General features: G+C 67.6%; 10 protein-coding genes across 10 annotated transcripts; 4 read left to right on the forward strand and 6 right to left on the reverse strand.

Annotated features, from left to right (window-relative positions):
* Window positions 1–8: 8 nt before the first annotated feature.
* V1510DRAFT_414338 (armadillo-type protein) lies at window positions 9–3,757 on the reverse strand. Its single transcript, XM_066933393.1, has 2 exons — window positions 1,341–3,757; window positions 9–1,170 (listed from the first exon to the last, which is right to left on the reverse strand). The coding sequence occupies exons 1-2, from the start codon at window positions 3,584–3,586 to the stop codon at window positions 231–233; spliced, it is 3,186 nt and encodes a 1,061-aa protein (XP_066789894.1). The 5' UTR covers window positions 3,587–3,757; the 3' UTR covers window positions 9–230.
* Window positions 3,758–5,305: 1,548 nt separating this feature from the next.
* V1510DRAFT_414342 (transcription factor PAP1-domain-containing protein) lies at window positions 5,306–7,443 on the reverse strand. The gene has a single exon (XM_066933394.1). The coding sequence runs from the start codon at window positions 7,431–7,433 to the stop codon at window positions 5,547–5,549; it is 1,887 nt and encodes a 628-aa protein (XP_066789895.1). The 5' UTR covers window positions 7,434–7,443; the 3' UTR covers window positions 5,306–5,546.
* A 145-nt stretch (window positions 7,444–7,588) lies between these two features.
* V1510DRAFT_414343 (protein fmp52-1, mitochondrial) lies at window positions 7,589–8,446 on the forward strand. Its single transcript, XM_066933395.1, has one exon. The coding sequence runs from the start codon at window positions 7,710–7,712 to the stop codon at window positions 8,415–8,417; it is 708 nt and encodes a 235-aa protein (XP_066789896.1). The 5' UTR covers window positions 7,589–7,709; the 3' UTR covers window positions 8,418–8,446.
* Window positions 8,411–10,061, reverse strand: V1510DRAFT_414345 (uncharacterized protein). Its single transcript, XM_066933396.1, has one exon. The coding sequence runs from the start codon at window positions 9,760–9,762 to the stop codon at window positions 8,437–8,439; it is 1,326 nt and encodes a 441-aa protein (XP_066789897.1). The 5' UTR covers window positions 9,763–10,061; the 3' UTR covers window positions 8,411–8,436.
* A 284-nt stretch (window positions 10,062–10,345) lies between these two features.
* On the forward strand, window positions 10,346–11,095 carry V1510DRAFT_414346 (uncharacterized protein). The gene has a single exon (XM_066933397.1). The coding sequence runs from the start codon at window positions 10,461–10,463 to the stop codon at window positions 11,064–11,066; it is 606 nt and encodes a 201-aa protein (XP_066789898.1). The 5' UTR covers window positions 10,346–10,460; the 3' UTR covers window positions 11,067–11,095.
* Window positions 11,096–11,294: 199 nt separating this feature from the next.
* On the forward strand, window positions 11,295–13,577 carry V1510DRAFT_414347 (P-loop containing nucleoside triphosphate hydrolase protein). The gene has a single exon (XM_066933398.1). It carries the CDS (start codon window positions 11,303–11,305, stop codon window positions 13,541–13,543), a length of 2,241 nt encoding a protein of 746 aa, XP_066789899.1. The 5' UTR covers window positions 11,295–11,302; the 3' UTR covers window positions 13,544–13,577.
* V1510DRAFT_414349 (major facilitator superfamily domain-containing protein) lies at window positions 13,553–15,299 on the reverse strand. The gene is made up of 2 exons (XM_066933399.1): window positions 15,045–15,299; window positions 13,553–14,930 (listed from the first exon to the last, which is right to left on the reverse strand). Exons 1-2 carry the CDS (start codon window positions 15,281–15,283, stop codon window positions 13,628–13,630), a joined length of 1,542 nt encoding a protein of 513 aa, XP_066789900.1. The 5' UTR covers window positions 15,284–15,299; the 3' UTR covers window positions 13,553–13,627.
* Window positions 15,300–16,123: 824 nt separating this feature from the next.
* On the reverse strand, window positions 16,124–20,493 carry V1510DRAFT_429362 (uncharacterized protein; the record flags this gene model as incomplete). The annotated part of the gene is made up of 3 exons (XM_066935311.1): window positions 16,124–20,180; window positions 20,212–20,442; window positions 20,483–20,493. The coding sequence occupies 3 exons, from the start codon at window positions 20,491–20,493 to the stop codon at window positions 16,403–16,405; spliced, it is 4,020 nt and encodes a 1,339-aa protein (XP_066789901.1). The 3' UTR covers window positions 16,124–16,402.
* A 428-nt stretch (window positions 20,494–20,921) lies between these two features.
* V1510DRAFT_414355 (uncharacterized protein) lies at window positions 20,922–21,993 on the reverse strand. Its single transcript, XM_066933400.1, has 5 exons — window positions 21,767–21,993; window positions 21,692–21,732; window positions 21,493–21,597; window positions 21,387–21,458; window positions 20,922–21,355 (listed from the first exon to the last, which is right to left on the reverse strand). The coding sequence occupies exons 1-5, from the start codon at window positions 21,812–21,814 to the stop codon at window positions 21,169–21,171; spliced, it is 453 nt and encodes a 150-aa protein (XP_066789902.1). The 5' UTR covers window positions 21,815–21,993; the 3' UTR covers window positions 20,922–21,168.
* A 586-nt stretch (window positions 21,994–22,579) lies between these two features.
* Window positions 22,580–24,105, forward strand: V1510DRAFT_414357 (nucleotide-sugar transporter-domain-containing protein). The gene is made up of 3 exons (XM_066933401.1): window positions 22,580–22,868; window positions 22,902–22,931; window positions 22,974–24,105. The coding sequence occupies exons 1-3, from the start codon at window positions 22,809–22,811 to the stop codon at window positions 24,024–24,026; spliced, it is 1,143 nt and encodes a 380-aa protein (XP_066789903.1). The 5' UTR covers window positions 22,580–22,808; the 3' UTR covers window positions 24,027–24,105.
* The last annotated feature ends 114 nt before the right edge of the window (window positions 24,106–24,219 follow it).

Raw genomic sequence — 24,219 nt, forward strand, 5'->3', positions numbered from 1 at the left:
GACACGCATTTTGCACACGCCGGCTCGCCGGCTCGGATAGTCTTTCGCACAAGCGATTCTTATATACACCGTCATGGAAACGTAGCCGCCATGCTCGTCACGAGGACGTCATCCAAAATCGTAGATCCAAAGAACCTGTGAAGCAACGGACAAAAATGCAACCTATCATACCCTCCGTCTAAAATACAAATGACCGCCGCAGGCACCCGCCTGCGTTCATTAAGCGTGCCTTACTGGATCGCGTACAGCAGCGCCTGCGACTGGATCGCGCCCGGCGACGACTGGTTGATGTACTTGAGCAGCTCGACGACCTGGGCCTTGGTCTCGTCGAACTCGAACTGGCGGCTGTCGGCGCTGTCCTTGGAGAAGATCTGGTCGAGCACCGAGATGATGCGCTCGGTCAGGCCCTGTACCGTGCTGTCGTTAATCTTGTAGAGATGCACGATCAGCCGGAAGATCGGGTCGTTCTCCTCGCAGCCGTCCTTGAGCGGCAGCGTGTACACGAGCGCCGGCAGGACGTCCGCGACCGGGACCGACGCCATGTTGCTCGAGATCATGCGCGCCACGCACCCGCAGATGTTGGCCACGCACCGGTCGTTCGCCCGGTCCGTCTCGAGCATCTGCTGGAGCTTGCCGAGCACCTTGTTGTACTCGGCCGTGATCTCCTGCGACGCCGTGCTGGCCTCGCACAGCATGCCGAATCCGTACGCGGCGTTGCTGCGCACCTCGATGCTCTCGTCCGAGAGCCGGTGGATGAGCACCTTGAGCAGCTGCGCCGTGTACGGCGTGACCGTCTCCTTGAGTCCGTTGGCGATCTCTGCGATCGCGCCCACGCCCGACTTGCGCTCGCCCGGCGACGACGACGAGCAGAACTTGAGGATGAGCGGGCAGAACGTCTGGAAGTACGGCATGAAGTCCTCCTTGTACGCGAAGGCGAGCGACACCACCACGTCCATCGCCGAGTCGATCAGCAGCACGTCGTACTCGGCGATGTCCTCCATGTCCTCCTCCTCCTCGTCGAACTCGTCCTCGAGCACCTGCGACCGGTGCTGCTTCTTGATGATCGCCAGGATCTGCGTCGCAATGGGCTCGATGTCGGGGCCGATGATCCCAGGACCGCACAGCCGAATCGTCTCGGCCAGGTTGTCGCAGATCACCGTCGCCGTCGACCTGCACGTTAGCGTTGCTCGCCGGCTGCAGCAGCGCCCGGGCACTTGAGTTGGATCAGGCAGAATAGAGTATCAGCAACCGCAACTTGTGCGTCTGAGTGAGCTGAGTTAAAGAAGTTTTTTCGTCACTTCAACTCATGCCCGGTCGTCTGCTGCGTCAGTGGCACTTACCGGTCGTCCTCCTCGTCAAACGCGTCCAGCGTCAGGCCGCGAACCAGCTTGGCGTACTCCGTCACCGTGTCTGACAGCGGCACCTTCAGCGTCGCGCCCGGCTGCCACTTGGGCGGGTTGGAGATCTGGTACAGCACCGCCAGGGCGCGCCACAGCGAGCTGATGGCCGCCTTGCGGATGCCTTCGTAGAAGTGCTTGCCCAGGTCCAGCAGCACCGTGGTGGTCTCGTCGAGGTACGGCAGGAACGCCTCCTTGGTCGACGCAATCAGGTCGCCGATGGCCTCGGCCGCGACCTCCTTCTCCATGGCCATGCCGGAGTTGACCGTGACGTTGTGCCACATGTCCTCCTCGGCGATGTCGTTGACGTCGACATCCTCCTGGCCGTCACCAAACAGAAACTGGCCCTCCTCCTGGTTGAGACACTTGAGGATCTCGGGCATGATCTGGGGCAGGAACGGCGAGAACTCCGAGCCATAGACCTTGGCGAGCACGCCAAACAGAATGAACGACGACTCGCGCAGGCGGTTGTGGCCGCTGGAGAGCGCCTCGTACGCCGAGTGCACGACCGCGTTGGCGAACTGGTTGAACGAGTCCTTGCCGACGGCGGTGGCCACCGCTCCGAGCGAGTCGAAGGTCATGCCCTTGACGTCGAGCTCCTTTTCGCCCTCCTTCAGGCCGAGGTAGGGCTCGAACGAGCGCACAGAGGCCTCGAAGTACGGCAGGAACGCCGAGCCAGAGGCATGCGCGGCAGAGCCGATGGCCGAGATGATCGTGCCCTTGACTTCGACGTCGTTCGACGGCTGGTTGAGCAGACCCAGCAGGCGCTCCATCAGCGTGGGCAGGTAGCCCGTGATCACGTCCTTGTCCATAGGCTCGAGGATGGCGTCCAGCGCAGTGCACGCGGCCTTGCCGACCTTGGGGTCGGTCGTGTCCATCAGGCCGAAAACCAGCGGCAGTAGAGTCTCGTGCTCGCGAGCGACGACCTCCTGCAGCTCGTCAGCAAGCTGAACGAGCGCCTGCAGGGCCGCCACGCGGACCGGCAGGAGCGGGTCGCGCATGCCGTTGACAACAATCGGCAGGATCATTTGGATCTGGGTCGACACGAAGTCGGGCGAGCCCTCGACCGCCACACCGAGCGCCAGCAGACCAGCACGACGGTGCGCCGCCTCCTGCGACGACGTCAGGGTCGGGATCTGGCTGATAAGGATGTTCATGACCTGCGACGGCGGCAGCGTCGACGACAGCACGTCGATGAGGCGCAGGGCCAGACGCGACGGCGTGTCGTCGTCGTCGTCATCGTCCTCGATGTCCTCAGTCGCAATCTCGAGCGCGCTCGTAGTCAGGACGGGGCCAAGCTTGAGCGACTGGACCTTGAGCTTCTTGAACCGAACAGCGCTCATGAGGAACTGCAGAGCCAAGCAGCGGTACTGCGAGTCCGCGTCCTTCGAGGCGGCCAGGGACAAGAAGAACTGGACAAGGTCGCCGAGATGCTTCGCGATCAGCGAGCTGTCGACGATGAGCAGCGTCTGGAAGACTTCGAAGATCAGGCTGGCTGACTTCTCGTCGTCCGAGCCGATGACGGCCTTGAGAACCTCGACCATGCTAGGCAGCAGCTGGCGAAAGGCCTGAACATTGGGCGAGTTGCCCTCGCCCTCGAGTATCTCGGCAACCTTGCCGAGTGCCAGCACAGTGTTGACACGGACAGCCTGGTTCTCGCCATCGTTGATGGTGCGCGAGAAAATGCCAAAAAGCTCCTGCAGCTTGTTGGCAAACGTGCCGTCGATGACATCCAGCAGCGTGTAAAGAATGTACACGCCGACCTCGCGATCCGAGGGTGACTGCGAAACTGACGCGTTCTGGAGGAACGCGGGCAGATCGGGCCACTTGCCCTCGGACAGATCAATCTTGGCGATCTCCGAGATCACACGCGACGACGCGTGGCGGACGATTGACGTCTGCTCCTGGAGCGTCGACTGCAGCAGCGACGAGCGCATCTGGCTGCGCAGGTTCTCGTCGAGCTCCTCCCAGTGCGTCATGACACGCTTGCGGGCCTCGATCGCGGCCAATTGGCGGAGCTGGGGCGACGCATTCGTCTGCATGATCGAGACCAGCGCCGGCACCGACTGCGGCTGTGTGTAGAACTCGTTCTGAAGCTTAGTGGACGCGGCCTTGATCACGGCCGAGTTCGGGGCCGTGACCTGCGTCAGCAGCTCGACGAGCTGTCCGACAAACTGGCTGTCGGCCATTATTGCATATACTCTGATTCGACGCGAGCTTTTCGAACACAAGCTGCTTCTGCTCAGAGACGCAGTCGTAGACCTCACAAAACACGAATCTAGGACCGACCCAAGTCTAGAGAGCACAAGAGACTGTCAATTCGAGAAAGACAGGCTGGGGGGTGTTAGGAAAAGAAAAGGAAAGGGCAGAGAAAAAATTTGTATAGTAAGAAGTGCTGCACTAACAACATTCAAGGGGGCGCCAGAATAGGCGTATTTTCGTGGGCGTGTGTTTGATGGCTACCAAACATAAAAATTTTTTTCCTGTGCATGACAGCCTGTAGTTGGCACCGGGTAACTCTGTGCATGTAAAGCCAGCTGTTATGCTGGTCATAGATCGTGTACATGGGCACCGGGTAAACCCCGATTGGCTGTGCAGTCGCGGTCGCTACATATGCGTCGCGGCCCGCATGCCAGGCTGGTCCGCTGGTCCGCTGAGAATGGGCTATGCTACGGCTGCTGACGGCCGGTCGCGGGAGTCGGTCGGGGACTGCCAGCGCGTGTGATCAGTGTCCTGTCCTCAGACAGCGTGCCGAAACGTAGGGTCAGTGATCCCTGGGTCTGTGGCGGTGCGGGCTGAGCGTTCAGGACGCAGGCGATCACATTATGTGAGCAGGTTTCAGGTCGTGGGCAGGTGCCAGGCTGTGAGCACAAGCCGTGAGCAGGTTCCAAGCCGTGAGCAGGTTCCAAGCTGTGAGCAGGTTCCAAGCGTGAGCAGGTTCCAAGCCGTGAGCAGGTTCCAAGCCGTGAGCAGGTTCCAAGCCGTGAGCAGGTTCCAAGCCGTGAGCAGGTTTCAAGCCGTGATCAGGTCTCAAGTCGTGAGCAGGTTTCGCTACTGTGGCAGTGGATCATACCCGAGTCACAAGCCGCAGTCCGCAGCGTGATCGAGTCAGATCACGCCCCTGCGGCGACTCGGTAACCTGCCCGGCAGGACCCTGCGGCCGTGTAGCGTAGCCCGCATACTGTTACCAACCTGCGCAGCAGCCCCGCCGGACTAGGGCCCTCGCGTCGCCGGCCACCTACCCGACGCAGCTGGCGCCCACCCCACCAGCTTGCTCGGCTAGACATCAAGCTCGGCCGCGTACCAATACGCATCGCCGTCAACACACGCTGTACCTCCGACAGCCGGCCGTACCGGAACACTGTCCGGCCGAGCCCGACGCTAACGATGGCTCAGGCCTTGACTTATACCGGTCTCAGCCAAGAACGGCTATCGGCCAGGTCCCCCCGTAGCTGTGCGTGGCCAGGCCTGATTGTTCAGACCTACAAGTCACAGCGCGTCACAGTGCGGTCCCTCTGACGTGCCGTCGCCGTACTTTATCAAAGCCTAACAACAGTACAGAAACGCCGACGATTGTAGGATTTAAGAACTACTGGGAGCATCTAGCTTTTAGTCTTTGGCGTGGCGGTCCAAGCGAGAAAGTTGCCCCGAACGGAGCGTTATCACGCCAGAGGCCACCCAGAGCCTAGCCCACAGGACACTTATGTCAGCCCTCTGGTGTGATCGCTGCCATCCACAGCGGGGTAACGTACTCGCCGAGCAAGAAGCCGGGCCGCAGGCCGGCGGCCACGCGGTCGAGCGGCCCAGGCGACATCGGCAGGCCGGTCTAGCCTCCGCTTGGGCCAGGCGACACACGACCCCTCTCCGAATGCACGGACGGGGCCAGGCCCGCGCGTGCAGCACAAGACGTCATGGCCACAGTCTACGGTATCCGTGGGAGATTCTCGATTGATCAATATACAAACCATGTACTCTTAACAGACTCGTAAAATAAACGCAAGCAAGCAAAAAAACGCCAGTTCTCTCTCGAGAAATCCAATCCTTGGACACGTCAACCAAAAATCAATTTGCAAATTAGAGTGCGCCGGGCGCTCGGTGCCGATTCAGCTGAAAGCAGTACGGCGTACAGAATAGAAGGGGATGCGTCGTTTAGTTTGCTGCTTCAATCTTTCTCAGTACTGCGTTCAGGTCTGCTTCGGTCACGACCACGCCCGACTCTGAGCACTTGGCCTTTGTCCGTAGTTCCGTACACAGCCCGTCGATGTCGAGATCGCCGAACTTGGGGTGCATAGATATGCGGTCCCACAGGGCTGTGCAGCCCATGAGGGGCTTGTTGTCGGCCGGGACGACCTCGTCCTTGCCGTCGCTGGCGTCCGCGGCAGCAGAGGACCCGCCGACGTCGCCGGTGACCTCGTCAAACACGTCGTCGGGCGTCAGCTCGGGCAGCGTAAACTCGTCGTCGGGACCCATGCCGACGCCCATGCCGAGCGAGCCGAGGCCAGTCGAGCTGGCGTTGTTGAAGACAGGATCGCGGTACTCGGAGAACAGGTCCGAGTCGAACGAGAGCGGGCTCAGCATGTTGAGCATGGGGCCGGCACCGGGCGTGGCCGCGTGCGCCTTGGGAATCGGGTTGTCCTGCGTGCCGCACGCCATGGACAGCTTGGCGCAGAAGTCGTCCTCCTCGGGGTTGGGGTCGTAGAGGTTGCGCGCCTTGCAGGTGCTCGAGATCTGGGACTGGTTGGGCTTGGCGCCAGCGGCGGCAGCGGCCGCGGCGAGCGCCGGCGACGGCATGCCGTTTGCGCCCGGCGACTTGACCGTCGCGCCGGGCGAGCCGCGCGACGGGAAGCCCATGACGCCGCCCCCAAAGTGCATGTTTGGGCTGAACGGCGAGCCCATGTTCGGGCTCTTGGCCATGGACTTGCCCGAGACCGAGCCCGGCGTCGGTGCACCACTGCTCGTGCCAGCCGACGTGGTCGTGCCGGCCGACAGGCTCGGGGCGTTGCCCATCTGGGGCGAGCCTGTCTTGGCCTCGCCGCCAAAGAGCGGGAACTCGAATGTGAACGGGCTGTTGCCAAAGGCCGACTGGTTGTTGGGCGAGGCCATCGCCGACGGCGTGCTCGCCTTGGTGCCGCCCATGGTCTGGCGCTTGCGGTACTCCTTGAGCTCGCTTTGCAACCGGTCGACCTGCTTCTTCAGGAACTGGTTCTCGGTCGACATGGTGTGGGCGTCGTTCTCGAGCTCGGCCACGCGGGCCTCGAGGTCGCGCAGGTGCTTCTCCTTGCGCTCGCGGAACGCCCGCTGGGCGGCCCGGTTCTGGGCCTTGCGCTTGTTGGCGGGCTCGGCCGTCATGAGCTTGCGGCCAGGGCGCTTCTTGGCGTCCTCGGGGTCGGCCGACGTGTCCTTGCGCTTGTGGGACGTCGTGGCGCCGTCGTCCGAGAGGTCCTCGTCGGACAGGTTGTCGTCGAGCTTGCGCTTCTCGTGGTCCGTGGCCAGGAACTGCGGCGACACGTTGGTCGACGACATGTGCGGCGACGACTCGGACGAGCCCGTACCGATGTGGTCGCGGCCGGCCGTCAGCGCGGCCGGCTGCACGAAGCCGTGCGCCGCCTGCTGGTCCAGCGAGAAGTTGATCGGGTCCTGGCCAAAGTCTGCCATGAAGTCCGGCTGCGACAGCGCCGCAAAGAAGTTCTGCGGGTCCTCCTGGAAGAGGCCGTTCGGGAGCTCGCTCATTGTGCGTGCGGGGGGGCTGCGATTGTTCGGGGTGCGCGGAGCGTCTGCTGGGGCCGGGCGGCGGTTTTTGCCTGGTGGCGCTCGCTGCGAAATCTGCGGAACCTCCGGCCTGGCGCCGTCGGACTGCTGCTCGCTGTCTAGAGGGTGGGCCTGCGGTCTCTGGCTGGTGCCGGACAGCTGATCGTGCGGGGGCTCTGTTGACGGGTGATGAGTCGTGCGGTTGCCGTTGATCGAACAAATGGAAGCTGGCGGCAAATTGAGCTCTGTAGTCGGGAGCACGCAGGCGTAGTCTGTGGCCCGGTCCATTACTCAGCACCTCCTGCCCGTTTGGGACGGCGGCGCCGGTCACGTGACGTGCCGTCCGGCCGTGGCGGCCGTGCCCCCGTGGCGCCCGCCGTGGCGCGTACGCCGCTTATCTGGGCCGCGCCTAGAGCAGCCGGCGCGGCTGATAAGGGCTGCCTGGGCAACCGGGGGGCGCGGCGCGCGTTGCCCGGGCAACGGGCGTTGTCCCGGCAACGAACAACGGCCCGTTGTGCGCCGCTCCCCAAGAACACGGCAGAACGACCGCCTCCCAGCACCAAAATGAGTTCGATTGCAATTGTGGGCTGCACTGGCCTCGTCGGCAGCCAGTTCCTGCGGCTGTCGCTGGATGCGCCTGCGTTCGCCAAGATCACGGCCGTGTCGCGGGTGCCCGTGGCCGGCCCGAGCGGTGGCAAGACCGCGAGCGGGACCGAGTTTGTCAACGCGGTCGCCGGCAACGACACGGCCGCGACGTTCCCGGCCGCGCTGCCCGGCAAGTTCGACGTGCTGTTCTCGGCGCTGGCGACGACGCGCGCGGCCGCCGGCAGCTTCGACAAGCAGTACACGCTCGAACACGACCTCAACCTCGAGCTGGCCCGCAAGGCCGCCGAGGAGTGCGGGTGCAAGACGTACGTGCTCGTGAGCGCGCAGGGTGCCGACGCGGGCTCGCGGTTTGCGTACCCGCGCATGAAGGGCGAGCTGGAGGAGAACGTGGCCACGCTGCCGTTCGAGAAGATCATTATTCTCCAGCCGGGCCTGCTCCTGGGCGAGCGCGACGAGAACCGCACGCTGGAGCGGTGGTCGCAGAACATCGCCAACGGCATGGTGCGCGTCGGCCTGCGCTCGCTCGCCGACAAGTTCTCGGTGCGGGCCGCGGACGTGGCCAAGGCCGGGCTGCAGGCGCTCAAGGCGCCGGGCCCGGACCGCATCGTGCGGCTGCAGAACACGGACCTGATCCGGCTGGCGGCCGAGTACGACGCCGGCAAGTAGGAAGAATACATTGACGTATTTACAACTCGTCCTTGGTCAGGAACATGCCGTCGATCTCGACGGCCTTCTTGGTCTTGGCCGCCGGCGGCGCCGGCGGCAGCTCGACCTCCTCGATGCCGTTCGAGTTGCAGATCATGACGCCGTCCTGGTAGCGGCCCACGCCGAAGCGTTTGCCGTTCTCGACCACGAGCGACGACAGGCCCGAGAAGCTGGCGCCGTCGGCGTCGTAGAACAGCGTCTGCCACTTGCGCTCGTCCGTCTTGAGCGCGGCCGTGACCGAGTCGGCCACGACGAGGTTGTCGGACTCGACGAGCAGGCCGGCCCACGACGGCGCCTGCGGCTTGCCGAACAGCGCCTTGGCCTCGGCCACGTAGCCGGTCATGGCCGTCGTGACCAGGCCGCCGAGCTCGCGCGAGTACGACAGCGTGGTCGGCAGGTACGGCATCCGGTGGAACTTCTCGCCGGGCAGGAAGCGCATGCGGCCGAGCGACGAGTTGGCCGCGATCTCCTCGGCCGTCAGCGTCGCCGGCGGCACGTACAGCTCGTACGCGTGCACGCCGTAGAGCGCGGACGCGACGTACATCTTGCCGTTGGCGTAGTCGATGCCGGTCGGCGTCGTCACCGCGCCCACGTTCTTGGCCGTGATGTTGGTCATGTCGGTGAAGTTCAGGTACCCGATCGTCGCCAGCGGCGTCGCCGACAGCAGCTCCAGCCGGCCGAGCACGCCGCCGGGGTAGCCGAGCGTGTTGGTCAGGAACACCTCCGAGCTCGAGACCGGCAGCACGTGCGCCGGGTCGATCGTGCCGTCCTTGTGGCGCAGCGACGCGACGTGCTCCGACGCGCCCGTCGAGAACGTGTAGTCGAGCACCTCCACCGACCCGTTCTTGGAGTTGTTGGCGATGAACAGCCGGACGGTGTCGACAAAGACCGAGTAGTCGACCGTGTCGATCTTCTGCCCGGGCTCGCCCAGCGGCCACACGCGCACGCCCTGCGGCCGGAAGTCCGTGGCGCCGCCGACGTCCAGCCGCACCGGCTCCGAGTCCTCGACCCAGTTCCAGACGTAGACCGAGCCTGACGGCGTGCCGGGCTTGTAGCCCGTCAGCAGGTTGCTCTGCCGCCGGTACGGGTCGCACGACACCACCGCGTAGTCGCCAAACACCCGGATGTCCTCGCAGTTCTGGAACGTCTCCGGGCGATGGATGCCGCACACGTTGGGCAGGAACGAGACCTCGGGGAGGGCGTCGGGTGCGTACGACACCCACAGCGGCGGCCGCTTGTGGTACTCTCCCCACAGCATCTTGGCGATGAACCACAGCATCGGAATCGCGGCCGGTCCGAACATCATCTTGGGCAGCGGTTGTTGGCGGGGCGGGCGGTCAATTGAGTGGAAGGCCCTCGAGCTGGTGTGTCGCCGGGCCTGAGAGAGAGTATATATACGCTTGGGCCGAACTGGGGGCGGCGACAAGCCACTATCTTCCAAACCCAATGCTCAAGGTTTGCGCGCCCCGACGAGCTTGCGGCTTAGGGCCTGGCTAGGGCGCCCGTACGCCGCGGAGGCCACAGCTTATCGGCGGCGAGTGGGCCGGCCGCGAGGGCCTGCGGCCGGCTGCGGTGCTGTGGCGCGGGGAGTCGTGACGCCTCGCGTGCGCGGCGGAAGCTGGGCGAAGGTGTGCGAAGCAGTGCGAAGCCGCCGGAAGCTAGCTCGGTGGGAGCCCCTCGCGCCTAGCGCCCCCACGGCTGACAGGTGCGCGGTGGCGAGTTGCCACGGGCCGCCGCACGGCCTGCGGCTCGAGCCGCGGGCGGTGCGGCTCGGCGGGGTAGCACGCCACCCGCTAGCGCGAGCCGCACGACGTGCGGCGCCGCGTGCTGCCGGCTCGCAGGAGGCCGAGGCGCGCCCGCCGCACGTCGTGCGGCTCGGGAGCGGGCGCCGCGGGCGCTGGCTCATCGGCCGGGTAACTGCGCCGCACGCCGTGCGGCGCCAGCGCCTAACCGAACCCGCTGGAACACCACCGACACCGCTGTCCGCATCTCCGATCCTGCACGATGATCCGTCTGGCGTCCCCCGCCCTGCGCCGGCCGTCCGCCCCCCCCGGGCCGCACGCCCGCGCGCTGGCCCGCGGCCGGTTCGCGTCCAATGGCCTGCCGACGTACTTTTCGAACCCCGCCAAGCCGCCCGCGGCCGGCCCCGAGCCCGCGAAGCGCGCCGACGGCCCGCCGCGGACGTACATCACGTTCATGCTGACGACCGCGCTGATCTCGGTGTCGGTGATGCTGGGGTCGGCGCAGACGGCGCAGCGCGAGTCCGAGGAGAAGGCACAGCAGCTGGCAGCGATGCTCTCGCAGAACGCTACGACACACCAGATGAAGTTCACGCAGTTCCGGCAGCAGCACGACAGCGCGCTGCAGCGCGAGCGCCGTGAGCGCGAGAAGATCGACATGGCGGTGCTGGTGCACGTGGCCATGCTGCGCAAGCAGCTGGTCGAGGCCGGCATCGAGCCGGCGGGCGTGGACGAGGCGGCGACCGAGTTCCAGCGGGCCGTGCGGATGGACTCGTCGGCCGCGTCGTCGGGCCTGGGCAGCAGCTACTACGTGGCGACGGACTCGGCCGTGAAGGCGTACATCCCGGACATCCACGAGTACAAGCGCTAGTGTACATAGGAATAGAGCGTGCGATAGAGCGCGGCGGCGGGCGGCGGCGAGGCGGCGAGGCGACGACCGCGCCGCACGAGGTGCGGCGCGGCCGGGCCGGGCCGAGCCGCAGGGCGCGCGGCGCGGGCGCGGGCGCTGAGCCGCACATCGTGCGGCGCACAGCCGCACGGCGTGCGGCTCGCACAACTCCCAGCACTTCCGCCGCCAGAAAAATTTCTTCACGCCCACACCACACCATGGCCAAACGAAAGCGCGCCGACGAGGCCAAGCCGGCCAAGCGCCGGCCGGCCACGGCCCCCGATGCTCCCGGCCAGCCCGGCCAGCCCGGCCTGCCCGGCCAGCCCGGCGAGATCCTCGACATGAACACGCTCAAGTGGAAAAAGGTCAAGCTGCCGACCCGCGTCGGCGATCTCGAGGGCCTCATGGACTTTGAGGAGATCGACGGCGTCGACGTCGACTACTCGGGCCCGTCTAACACGATCGTGTTCAAGCGCGCGGTCCCGGCGCAGGCCGCCAAAGAAAAGACCAAGAAAAAGGTGTCGGGCGAGCGGCTGGCCGAGATCAAGGCGGCCAAGAGCCGGGCCAAGGCCGCAAAGGCCGAGCGCGCGGCCACCGCCGCCGCCGCCGCCGCCACCGACCCGTCCAGCGACCACAACAAGTTCGCCGCGCTTGAGGCCCTCGACGCCGACACCGCCGACGTCGATCTGCCCGAGTGGACCAAGCTGGCGCCGCTGTCGGACGTCGTCCTGCGGGCGCTCGCCGCCGACAAGTTCGTCCGGCCGACGCCGATCCAGGCGCTGGCCATCCCCGTCATCGCGGCCGGCAAGGACGTCATCGGCAAGGCCACCACCGGCTCCGGCAAAACGCTGGCGTTCGGGATCCCGCTGATCGAGCGCGCCCTCGCCAGCGCCGACGACGACGGCAAGGCCGGCGCCAGCCAGCCCACGGCGCTGATCGTCGCGCCGACGCGCGAGCTCGCCCAGCAGATCGCGCAGCACCTGGTCGCGGCCTCGCGGCTCTCGTCCGTCAGCATCGTGTGCGTCACGGGCGGTCTCGCCGTCCAGAAGCAGATCCGGCTGCTCGCGCGGCGGCCGCACATCGTCGTCGCCACGCCCGGCCGGCTGCACGAGCTGCTCACGCTCGACACGGACGACCGCGGGCTCGTGCCGTGGTTCCGCCGCACAGAGGTGCTCGTCCTCGACGAGGCCGACCGGCTGCTCCAGGACGGCCACTTCAAGGAGCTCGACGAGGTCCTCGACATGATCAGCGTCGGCGCCACGGACGGCGACGACGGCGACGAGGCCGCCGCCGAGGCGCCGGCCGCGTCCCGCCAGACCCTGGTCTTCTCGGCCACGTTCCAGAAGGACCTGACGGCCAAGCTGGCCGCCCGGCTCAAGCAGAAGCGCAAGCCCGCGTTCGTCAACAACACGCTGGCGTCCAAGGACGACACCATGGCCTACCTCGTCCAGAAGCTCAACTTCGCCGGCGCGCCCGAGTTCCTGGACGCCAACCCGACCGAGGCCGTCAACCGGCGGGTGATCGAGGCCATCATCGAGTGCCCGGCGTCGGTCGAGAAGGACCAGTACCTGTACTACTTCCTGCTGCGGTACCCGGCGCGCACGATCGTGTTTGTGAACTCGATCGACACGGCCAACCGGCTGGCGCGGCTGCTGAACGAGCTGCGGATCCCGACGCTGCACCTGCACTCGCACATGCAGCAGAAGCAGCGGCTGAAGACGCTGGAGCGGTTCAAGGCCAACGCCGAGGCGGTGCTGCTGGCGACGGACGTGGCTGCGCGTGGCTTGGACATCCCGGCGGTGCAGCACGTGATCCACTACCATCTCCCCCGGACCGCCGACATGTACGTCCACCGCTCCGGCCGCACGGCCCGCGGCGCCGACGCCGACGTCGGCCTCTCGGTCATCCTGTGCTCGCCCGACGAGACCGGCAACCTGCGGACCATGATCCGCGTGCTCGGCAAGAGCATCAAGGACATCAAGTCGATGCACGTCGAGCGCAAGGTCGCCGACAAGCTCAAGAGCCGCATCGCGCTCGCGCGCGACATCATCGTCGGCGAGCAGCAGCTGGCGGCCGGCGCCGCGCCGGTCGGCGGCCGCGCGCAGAAGCAGGCGCGCGCCAACCGCGCCATGGACGACCTCATGCGCCAGGCCGCCGCCGACCTCGGCGCCGAGCTCTCGGACTCGGACGGCGAGCTGCCGCTCGACAGCGACCGCGTCAAGGTCACGGACGCGCGCGCACGCGCGGCCGACAAGCTGCGGCTGCAGGCCCAGCGCGACCAGCTCAAGCACATGCTGTCCAAGCCCGTCAACACCGGCCTCCTGGCCGGGTCCTACCTCACGTCCGGCCTCGTCAACCTCGCCCAGCGCCTCGTCGACGGCACCGGCCACAAGGGCTTCCTCGGCGAGGACGTGGGCTCGGCGCTGGGCGACCTGGGCGTGCCCACGCGCGCGTTCTAGCGCTGTACATAGCAGAATGACTCTATTAAACATGGCCGTGGCCCGATGATATACACACTAGATCGTTACCGTAAATGCTCCATGCTACTCGATCTCCAGATCCTTGTTGGCGTCCTTGGCCAGCGCCGCGTAGCCGTACCGCGAGCGCATCCGCAGGCCCTTGCCGTACTTGGACAGGACCCACGGCACCGGCAGCAGCGCCAGCGACACGAACGCGTAGAACGACGTCGCCCAGTCGATGCCCATCTTCTCGTACATCTGGATGGTGAAGAGCGGGAAGCCCGCGGCCATGACGTACCGCGCCAGGTTGTTGGCCGCCAGCGCCGACGCCGTCGTCAGCGGCGGGAAGCACATGGTCAGGTACGTGATCACGGTGAAGAAGAGCAGAATGAGGCCCATGCCGAAGGGCACGCCGGCCAGGACCGGCACGATCCAGTGCACCGACGCGCGCGACGACCAGCCGAGCCAGAACAGCGCGACGGGCAGGCACACCGCGCCGACCTTGGCCGGCAGGAGCCGGGTCTCGGGCTCGCCGGGCGTGCCGGCCAGGAACTGCTTGCGGTAGAACTTGCGCTCCACAAAGAGGTAGAACGCGGTGCCGATGAGCAGCCCGACGCCGATGCCGACGAACGTGAGGCCGACCTCGCCGGCGCCGAAGTGGTAGACCGACTCGAAGACGAAGGGGAAGGCCTCGAAGAAGCCGAAGAGCACGGCGAACACGAACGCCATGTACACCGACAGCGCGAGCACGATCGGCTCGAGCACGAGCATGGCAAACGGGCGCACGAGCGTGACCGACACGATCAGCTTGAGCGCCTGGCCGGGCGGCGGCCGCGGCGGGAGCGCGATGCCGCGCTTGACCGCGCGCTTCTTGAGGATGATGGGCTTGTATGTCTCCGGGCACGCGACCACGAACGGCAGGATGGCGCCGCCGAACATGAGCAGGACCCACATCGTCCACGCCCACGGCTTCTTCTCCGAGAGGAAGCCGCCGATGACGGGGCCGAGGACCGGGCCGGCGAACGGGGCCAGGCAGAAGCCGGACATGGCGGTGCCGAGCATGTCAAAGTCCCAGATGTCCATGATCGTGCCGCCGGCCACGGCCAGCACGGGCGACGCGAACATGCCCGAGAAGAACCGGAGCACGAGGATGGAGCCGACGTTCTTGGACAGGCCGACGCCCATCGTGAACAGCATCGACACCGGCAGCGAGATCAGGTAGACCGGGCGGCGGCCGACGGTCTCGGACAGCGGCGCGGCCAGGGTCGGGCCCATGGCCAGGCCAATCAGGTACAGCGACAGGCCGAGCAGCGCCACCGTGCGCGAGACGCCAAAGTCCAGCGCGATGAGGACCGAGCCGGACACGAAGATGGACGAGCCGAAGGTGCTGCCGAGTTAGCGGTGCATGTGAAAACCGCCGCACGGCGTGCGGCTGGCAAGGTTTGCCGGGCGCGCGCTAGCCGCATGCGGTCAGGGGGCGCCGGCCTCTCGCCGCACTTACACAACCAGGCACATGAAGGCCACCACGAACGTCGTGAACCACTTCTTGGCCGGCGACCAGGTCTTGGGGTTGTCGCTGTCGTCCGGGCCGTCCCAGTCGAGGGGCTCGAAGTCGTCGCCGGCCTTCTCGTCGACGGGGAGGGTGGAGGCCTCGGCGGACTGCTGCGACGGCGCGCGGCCGTGCAGCGTCGCCTCGGCGGACGCGTATGAGGTCTCGGTGGTGGTGTTGGCAGAGTCCATTGTGCGATGGCGACTTCGGCGGCGCGGGCCGGGCTTATAAGCCGGAGGTGTGCTATTTTGAGCCTGTACGTGGAGCGGTCTAGGGAGTCAATTACGTCAAACGGGGCGCGGTCTCCTGAGCGAGCCGAGGATGCGCGCACCGATGCCCGCTTGGTGCCGGGTACGATCGGACAGATTGCGGCGCGGCGCGCGTTGTTCCTCGGCTGGTCAGATGGCCGCTAGCCGGAACGCGGCTGGCGGGGTGTCGCTTGCAGACGCTACGCCGGGATGGGCGCGGCTAGCAGCACGGCCGCCATTTAGGTTTAAAGTTGGGCCGCGGCAGTGGTTCCGTAACTCCCACGGCGGCTAATCTTAACAACAGGGGCCGCCAGCCGCGGCTGTGACGGCCGGCTTGTGAACGTGACCGCGCGCCGCGGCCGTGGGCCGGGGCGCGGCCGGCGGCGCGTGGCCGGCGCGCGGACGCCGGGGCGTGGCCGCGGAGCGTGCAGCGCGTACGCTGGCGACGCGCCGGCCACGGCCGGGTGGCCGCCCGGCTGCCCGCGCCGCTGCCCGCGCCGCTGCCCGCTTCGCGGCTGGTGGCAGCCCCCGCCGCGGTGCGGCCACGGTGCGGCCGCGGCGCGGCCGCTGGGCCGGCCCGTGCGGCGACCCGCGTGCGGGCGCGCGTGCCTGGCCGGACCCGCGTCCCGATCGGGTTTAGCGGTCGGCTATACTTCACGCCGACAACGCGACCCGCGCCCCAGCGCCCCGACCCGTCTCCCACCCGACCCGCCTCCCGCCCCGACCCGCCGCCCGCTTGCTGCGCTCAATAGCCACACCCGTGATAGCGCAAGGACCATGGTTCTAAAAACAGGCACACCGCCGCCCGGTTCGCCGCCGCCTGCGCCGCAGCTGCGCCGCCGCCTCATCGCTGCGCCGCGCCCGCGCCGCACCCGCGCCGCACCCGCGCAGCCACCGTCGCGCGCATTAGTCGCCCCGTCCACGCCCGCGCTATCACAGCCGCCCACTAGTGGCCGCCGGCCCCTGCCTAGCCGGCCGTTGTCACAAGCCAGCGGCCTCGGCTCTCGGCCTGCCTCTAGCTGCTCGTTGTTCGTGTACAGTGCATTTCTATCTGGCGCTAGCCTAGGTCCCGTTGTAATCAAACGTCTGGTCGACGCCGTCGATGGCTATCGTGAACACCTTCTCGGTGTCCCACTGCACGCTCACGTGCCGGTCGTTCTCGGCCTTGAGCGGCGTCCACTCGTACCCGCGGCCCACCTTGAGCCGGGCCGAGAACCGCGGGAACATCTGGCCGCGGTTCAGGTCCGTCGTCAGCTCGTGCGGGCCCGCGCCCCCAATGCTCTTCACCAGCGACATGAACGACCGGCTCAGCTTCCACACGTACACCTTGTGCTCGGCCGGGTCGACTGCCATGATGTGCCGGCCTTCGGGCGAGAACGTGACCTGGTAGAGCATGCCGCTGGCGCCCTCCAGCGTCAGCTGCTGCGAGCCCGACCGCAGATCGTACACCAGGATCGTGTCCGGCCGGATCGCCATCGCCAGCTGCTGCTGCGCGCGGTGCGACGCGAAGAACGGGTACGTGCCCACGATCTCGTTGAAGAACATCGTGATCGTGTTGACGACCTTGTTGCGCACCCCGCCGGCGGCCGGGTCCAGCGTCTCGACCGTGGCGTCGACCACCGGAAACAGCCGGTCGACGAGCAGCAGCGGCCGCGACCGCACGAGCGCGACAATGAACTTGATGGCCCCGATCCGCGTCACGTAGCTCTCGTCCGTGCGGATCTTGTGCGCCGCCACCTCGACCACGCGGTTGAAGTTGCGCGTGCCGATGTGCCGCGCGGTCGCCACGAGCAGGTTGTGCCGCTGCCGCACCTGCGACGTGGCCCCGGGCGCCTGCTCCGGCTCGCCCTCGACCGGCTCGCCCTCGCGCTTGCGGCTCATCGCCACCCGGTCCTCGCCGAAGAGCACCATCAGCCGGTACAGCACGTCGTCGGGGTAGAAGTACCGGTCCGCCCACACGCGCCAGCCCAGCCCGATCAGCTCGATGGCCACGTCCTGGCCGGGCTCGTCGTCGCCGTCGGCCACCATCATCTGCAGCGCGGTCACGATCTCCCGGTGGACGCTGTTGGCGATCTGCTCCGGCTGCTCGATCGCGATGTTGGCCAGGATGATCACCGACAGCAGCGTCTCCTCGATGCGGACGTTCTTGGTGAGGACGTCGATGTTGAAGAAGAAGTCGTGCTCGTCGTCCTCGAGCGCGCCGTCGCCGGAGCCGTGCGTGCTCACGCTGGCGGCGGACCCGCCGGGGTCCGGCTCGTCGCCGTCGGCGGCCGCCGGCGCCCGCGGCGCAAACCGCGGCAGCGGGTTGGCGTCGACCATGCTCGGCGACTGGCTCTTGACGGGCTGCAGCCCGCCCGCGGTCGGCCGCTGGTGCACGCCCGGCAGCATCAGCCGCCAGCGCGCGACCGTCGTCGACAGGTCCTTCGGCCGCCGCGACAGCTGCTCGATGCGCTCGCGCAGACACAGCCGGGCGCCGTGCCGCACGGCGTCGTAGTCGTGCGTCCAGAACCGCGCGAAGCCGCGCAGCCACGGCTGCCGGTACCCCGGGCCGGACGAAGACGCCAGCCGGCGGAAGATCGTGCGCGCCGTCAGCCGCAGCAGCCGGTCCTTGACGGCCTCGGCGTGCTCCTCCGGCCCGCGCTCGCCGCCGGTCTCGTCCGGCCGCACTTGCGCGTCCAGCAGCGCCTTGGCCAGCACCACCGCCGTCAGCACGACCATCGCCGTGATCTCGCCCGAGACGGCCACGGCGCTGTGCCACGGATGCACCACCGACAGCGTGTCCGAGACGCCGCGGGCGCCGAGCTTGGCCGGCGCCACGGTCACGTCTGCGGCCGCCGGCACCTGCACAAACAGGTGCTCGAGCACGTACTGGATCATGTTGGCCGCCGGGCCGTCGCGCTCGCTCTTGGTCGGGCTCTGCCGCTGCCGGCGCGTGGGCGAGTCCAGCGGCTGCTCCGCGCGCTGCTGCTGCTCGAGCAGCGCGCGCGGAAACAGCGTCGACAGCACCGCCCGGCCGATGTTGATCACGCTCATGGCCTCGGCCTGCGTCAGGATGCTGGCCGTTTGCTGCGCCGGCCCGGCCGGCGCGTCGTGCAGCGCGTGCACGGCCGCCAGCTGCGACACGATCGAGAGCACGTTGACGACGATCGTGGCCGAGCCGTCGATCGTGTACCACGAGTGCGTGAACGTGACCACGTCCTTGGGCAGCTTGGGCTGCAGCTGGATGTAGTGCAGCTCCCAGCCGTCGTCGCTGTCGATCGTGAACCCGTTCTGGTTCTCGATCTTGCCGCTGCGCAGGTTGCACAGCCGGCACACCTGGTCCTCGTAGAACGCCATCAGGATGTTCGAGTCCCGCGGCATGGCCAGCAGGTACAGCGGCGCAAAGTGGCCCGGCATCGTGTAGACGCTGGCCCGGCGGACGACGTCGACGACGGCGACCGTGCCGTCGCGGCACGACACCGCGACGAGGTTCTTGGTGGCCGTGTTGGCGCGCGAGCCGAGCTTGGCCGCGAACCGCACGGGCGCGCCAAAGAGCACGACCCGGTGCGACAGCTCCCACGTCGTGTTGTCGAGGATGTAGAGGTTGCCGGACGAGAGACCGACGAGCAGGACCTTGCGGCCGTCGAGGTCGCAGCTCTGGAGCATGGTCACGCGCGCGCCGGTCTCGGGGATCAGCGTCGAGTGCTCGGGGTGGTCGAACGTGAGCATGAACCGCGTGAGCGAGTACGCGTTCAGGTACCGGCCGCACCCAAACACAAACAGGCCGTCGAACATGGTTGCCGCCGTGCACGCGTCGGCGACGTGCGGCCGCAGACTGAGCTCGTCGACCTGGCCGGCCAGCGCGCCGGCCAGCGCGGCCGGGTCGGCCACGGGGTCGGGCCGGTCAAACACCGGCGGCGTCAGCGGCGCCAGCCGCTCGGGCGCCCGCGGCCGCTCGATGTCGATCGGCGGCTGCTGGTACTGCATCGTGTCCATGTCCGCGAACCGGTAGTAGATCTTGCCGCCCGAGTAGAAGAAGTCGACGAGGGCGGTGCGCAGGCGGGTGCCGGCGGCCGGCGCCGCGGCCGACGCCGTCGCAAAGCCGTCGGCCCCGATCTCGTGGCGGTAAAAGAGGCACATGGCCAGCGAGTGCTCGACGTGGTCGGCCTGCCCGGGCAGCGAGCGCACGGTCACGTTGTGGACGGCGTCGACGGTCGCAAACTGCACCGCGCCGCTCGTGCTCCAGACCGCAAACCAGCCGAGGTCCGTGTCGGCCGCGTCCGGCGTGATGGCATCCGCGACGGCCTCCAGCGGCTCCCGGTGCAGCTCGACAAAGTTGTCGGCCTCCCAGTGGTGCAGCGTCCAGCCGTTGTCGTGCACGGCCAGCCAGAGCACCTCGCCGACGCTGTGGACCGCGCGGACGGCGCCAAACGCGGCGTCGCCCAGGTGCACCGACGCTGCGTCGCGCCGGCGCCGGTGCGTCTTGACGGCCAGCGCCGGCCCGTTCGGGGCGCGCACCGAGCCGTACACGCGGCGGCCGCCGGGCGTCGGCACGCCGGCGCCGGACGCTGTGATGGGCTCGACCTTGCCGTCCTGCTCCCACACGCGCCACAGCTGGCCCTCGCCGCGCGCGTTCAGGGTCACGATCCGGCCGTCGAACAGGTACAGCGGGATCGGCCACGACGGCAGGCCCGACAGTGCCGTGTGCAGGTCCAGCGTCGACTGGTACAGGATGTGGATCTCGCTCGACTGGCCGTACACCAGCAGGTACGAGTCGAACGCGACCACGTCGATCGGCCGGAACGGCACCTCGGCCGCCTGAATCACGCGCCCAGACGGCAGCGAGATCTTGGCGATTTTGCTGGCGTCAGCCCGGCCCGGCGGCCACTTACCCGTCCACGGACATGCTGACAAGCAGCTCGGAGCGCCCTTCGGTCGTCCGCGTCGAGATCCGGCGCAGCCGCGCGACCGCATTGTCGTGGCACGCGCTCGTGCAGAGCGGCACCAGCTGGTACTGCTCATTGGGATCGTCTGCGCGCTCGTGCCAGAGCAGGATCTGCACGCGGCCGTTGGAGAAGCCGACGGCAAGGCCGCGCGAAAAGACGGCGGCGCAGGTCACCACGCTGGTCGTGGCGCTCACCAGCGTCTGCGGCAGCACCGTGCGCCGCGGCCATTGTGAGAACGGCAGCAGCAGCGGCTGCTGCGTGCCGGGCGGCGGCGCGGCCGCGGTAGGAGAAGCGGGAGCGGCCAGTCCGGCGACGCGGCCTGGGCCGCGAAAAGCCTGGCTGCGGGCGGCCAATTGGTGACCGCCTCGCACGCGGCGGGAGGGATGGACTCGGGCCGGATGCGGAGCCCGGTGGCCGGAGACGATGGATGACGGCGGCGGAGATGCGCGGACGTCGGCCTGACGGGGTGAGCGACGCAGGGCGTGGTGTTTGGTAGGCCGCGCCGCACGTGGTGCGGCTCTATGACGCGCCCGGCGGCATCGGCCGCGCCACGTCGCGCACCGCCGCAGCCGCCCGCTCGCAGCGCCGCGCCCAGCCGCCGGAGCGCCGCACCGCCCGCAGCCGGCGGCACCGCCGCGCACCGCCGCACCGCCACGTTTCAGGTAAAGTAATTGCTAAAATACAACCCAGGCGCCAATATCCAAGACAACAACAGCAGACAGCAGACAGTACATAACGAGTGTGTGAGATGACAGATAATGAGTGAGACCGGTCTGGACCGGGGCGACGTGGTCGCGTCTAAGCGGAGACTTTTGCGAGCGGCAGTGCCGCGCCCGCGAGGCGGGCAGACGTAGTGTTGGCGGCCGACGGGCGTCCGTCGGCGGCGTGCAGTGGGCCAGGTGCTCAGTCCTCGATGTCGACGACGAGCGGGCCCACGCTCTTGGCGTGGTAGAGGTCGTCCACGTATGACGACGAGGCGCGGCCGAGCTCCTGTAGCAGCAGGACCTCCTTGTCCTCGATGCTGCTCGATGGCAGCAGCAGCGGCACCTTGTCGGACGAGTCCGGGATGGGGATTGAGCCCAGCAAGGCCCTGGGGTCAGCGCGGCCGGCGTCCGACTTACTTGTAGTCGATTGTTCGCTGGCGGGGGACTCGCCGGTCGTGTGCGCCCACCGTGAAGATGTCGATCAGGCTCCTGGAGGTCAGCGACGCCGCGCGCGCGTACGCACTCTTCTGTGGCGGCCACGATGCGCGCGAGGTACTCTTCGCGCTGGGACTCCTCCAGCCGGGACGGCTCGGAGGGATCGGGGATGCCGCCGGGCTGCGCGGCGATTCTGGCGGTCAGTCGCGGGTCCGGGTGGCGGGCGGCGGGCGGCAGGCGGCGAGAAGCGGCAGCGCCCACTGCACCCGCCCGGGGCATGCACTTACGCTGAGCCGTAGTCCGACAGCAGGCCGGTGCGCTCCGAGGGCTGGGCGGTCAGCGACGGGGCACAAGGAACTTACAAAGAGCTCGTCCTCGGTGCGCGTCGTGCACGACAAGCACGCTCCCATGACTGCTGAGTATTGCGAGTTCTGGACTCGCGCCGGAAGGGTTCTGCGGTGCACCTGGGCGCTCGTCCGGGGGGCGCAAGGTCGTCTGGGCTGGAGACAATGACGGCGCGGACAGAGAGGCCGGCGCCTTTTTGGGACCCGCGCTTGTGCCGGGTGGCTGTGACGGTTGTGGCACAAATGCAGCGCCACCACGGCACCGCCCAGCCTGCGGCTCGTCTGGGCGGCCACCCGCCGCGCGTGCGGCCGCGAGACAGGCCCCGCAGGCCGGCGGCCGCATGGCGGCCGTGGCGTCGCGCGCGTGGCCATCGGCGGCGGGGGGCTGCCCCGCGCGGCGGCTGGGGCCAGCGGACCCGCAGCGAACCTGGCAGCAACCAGGCACGGACTGGCGGACCGAGCGGGCCCACTCGCGCGGACTCGGTCCGCGAACACGCGGACGCGTGCAGAGGCGGGCGCGGCGCACGGCAATTGCGCGACAAGGCGCGCGGCTGAGGCGGCAGGTCCGGGTGCGGTGACCTGCAGGCGGACCCGTTCCGCGACGGACCGCTAGCGCCCCTCCGGCATGGCTCCATCCTCTCTCGGCTAGCGCGCGCTAGCCAGGCATGGCGTACGGGCGTGGGCCCGGCACAGTGCGCGCGCTGCGCGGCAGTTGCAACCCTGTGCGGCCATGAGACGCCGGGAGTATGCACTTTAGCGTGGGTCCGGACACACCAAACCGGTTCGCCCCAAGCGCGCATTATCTTTAGCATACGGCTGACTTCCCTGCCACCTGCACAACACCACCGAGTCTCCGCTTGTCGCCTGGCTCACTCGCAGCGTCGTTCCCGGTCCGTTTGCCTCGCGAGGTCGCCGTCCGACAGCCGTTGAAGCCCGCCTTCGTCCGAGGTCGCCCGCCGCACGCGCGTGCGAAAACCGGCTAGCGCAGCCGCCGCCCGCTCGCGGCGCGAAAAAGTCTCCAAAGCTCCCTGAACCCGGCCGAGGCCCCGACCACACCGCGATGGCGCAGGACGTGCCGCGCCTGATGGGCGTGCCGCTCAAGTACATCTCGCTGGTGGCAGTACGTGTGCGCTCCGGGCGTTGCTAACCGCAGCTCACGTTCCAGAACTCGGCCCTGATCCTGGTAAGTCCCGGCGGCGGCCGGCGAGAGCGCTGCTGACGGCAGATTATGCACTACTCGCGCGTCATGCCCGGCTACGACTCGTCGCAGCGGTACTTTGCGTCGACCGCGGTCCTGCTGAACGAGATCATCAAGCTGTGCGTGTGCGCGGCGATCGCACTGTCGACCCGCCGCTTCCGCTCGTTCTACGACGAGGTCTTCTCGTCCGACTGCTGGAAGCTGGCCATCCCGGCGTGTCTGTACACAATCCAGAACAGCCTGCAGTACGTGGCCGTGTCGAACCTGGACGCGGCCACGTTCCAGGTCACGTACCAGCTCAAGATCATCACCACCGCGTTCTTCTCGGTCACGATGCTGCACCGCACGCTGGGCACGACCAAGTGGGCCGCGCTGCTGCTGCTCACGCTCGGTATCGCGCTCGTCCAGATGTCGGACGAGGTCTTCCGGTCGCTGGCCATGTCGTTCGAGTGGTCTGCGCGGCTCGTGCGTGCGCAGGCCGACGAGACCGAGACCGAGACCGAGACCAACGCGGACATGAACCGCTCGCTCGGGCTGGTCGCGGTTGCCATTGCGTGCGTGCTGTCCGGCCTGGCCGGCGTCTACTTCGAGAAGGTCCTCAAGGGCGGCTCGTCGTCGTCGGCGCTGTGGATCCGCAACGTCCAGCTCTCGCTGTTCTCTATCTTCCCGGCGCTCTTCATCGGCGTGCTGCTCAAGGATGGCGCCGAGATCCGCCAGCACGGCTTCTTCTACGGCTACAACGCGATTGTGTGGACTGCCATCGCGTTCCAGGCGCTCGGCGGCATCGTCGTCGCGCTGTGCGTCAACTTTGCCGACAACATCGCCAAGAACTTTGCCACGTCCATTTCGATCCTCATCAGCTTCATTGCGTCGGTCTACTTCTTTGACTTTGCCGTCACCGTGAACTTTGTGCTCGGTGCCATGCTCGTGCTCTTTGCGACGTACATGTACTCCAAGCCGGCCGCGCCCCGCAAGGACGGCGACTACCGCCCGGTGCCGCTGCAGTCGACTGTGGTCGAGAACACGTCGCGGGCGAGCGGCGGCAAGGCGCCGCCGCCTACGAACGAGAAGCAGTCGTAGCCATTTTGAGTACGTTTGGTTTAGATGGATTGTACATTACAGATAAACGCCTTCCAATGCATGTCTATACAGTTCAAAATGCCGGCGGGCGCCCGGCTAAACGTTCTGCCGCCGCCGGCCGCGCGCTGGTGCGGCGCGGGGCAGAGGCGCGGGCGGCTGAAGGTTCCGCCGCGACGGCCGCGGCGGCATGCAC

The sequence above is a fragment of the Dipodascopsis tothii genome (genome assembly GCF_038497935.1).
Source record: "Dipodascopsis tothii strain CBS 759.85 unplaced genomic scaffold V1510scaffold_9, whole genome shotgun sequence".
Lineage (NCBI taxonomy): Eukaryota > Fungi > Ascomycota > Lipomycetes > Lipomycetales > Lipomycetaceae > Neoaidaea > Neoaidaea tothii.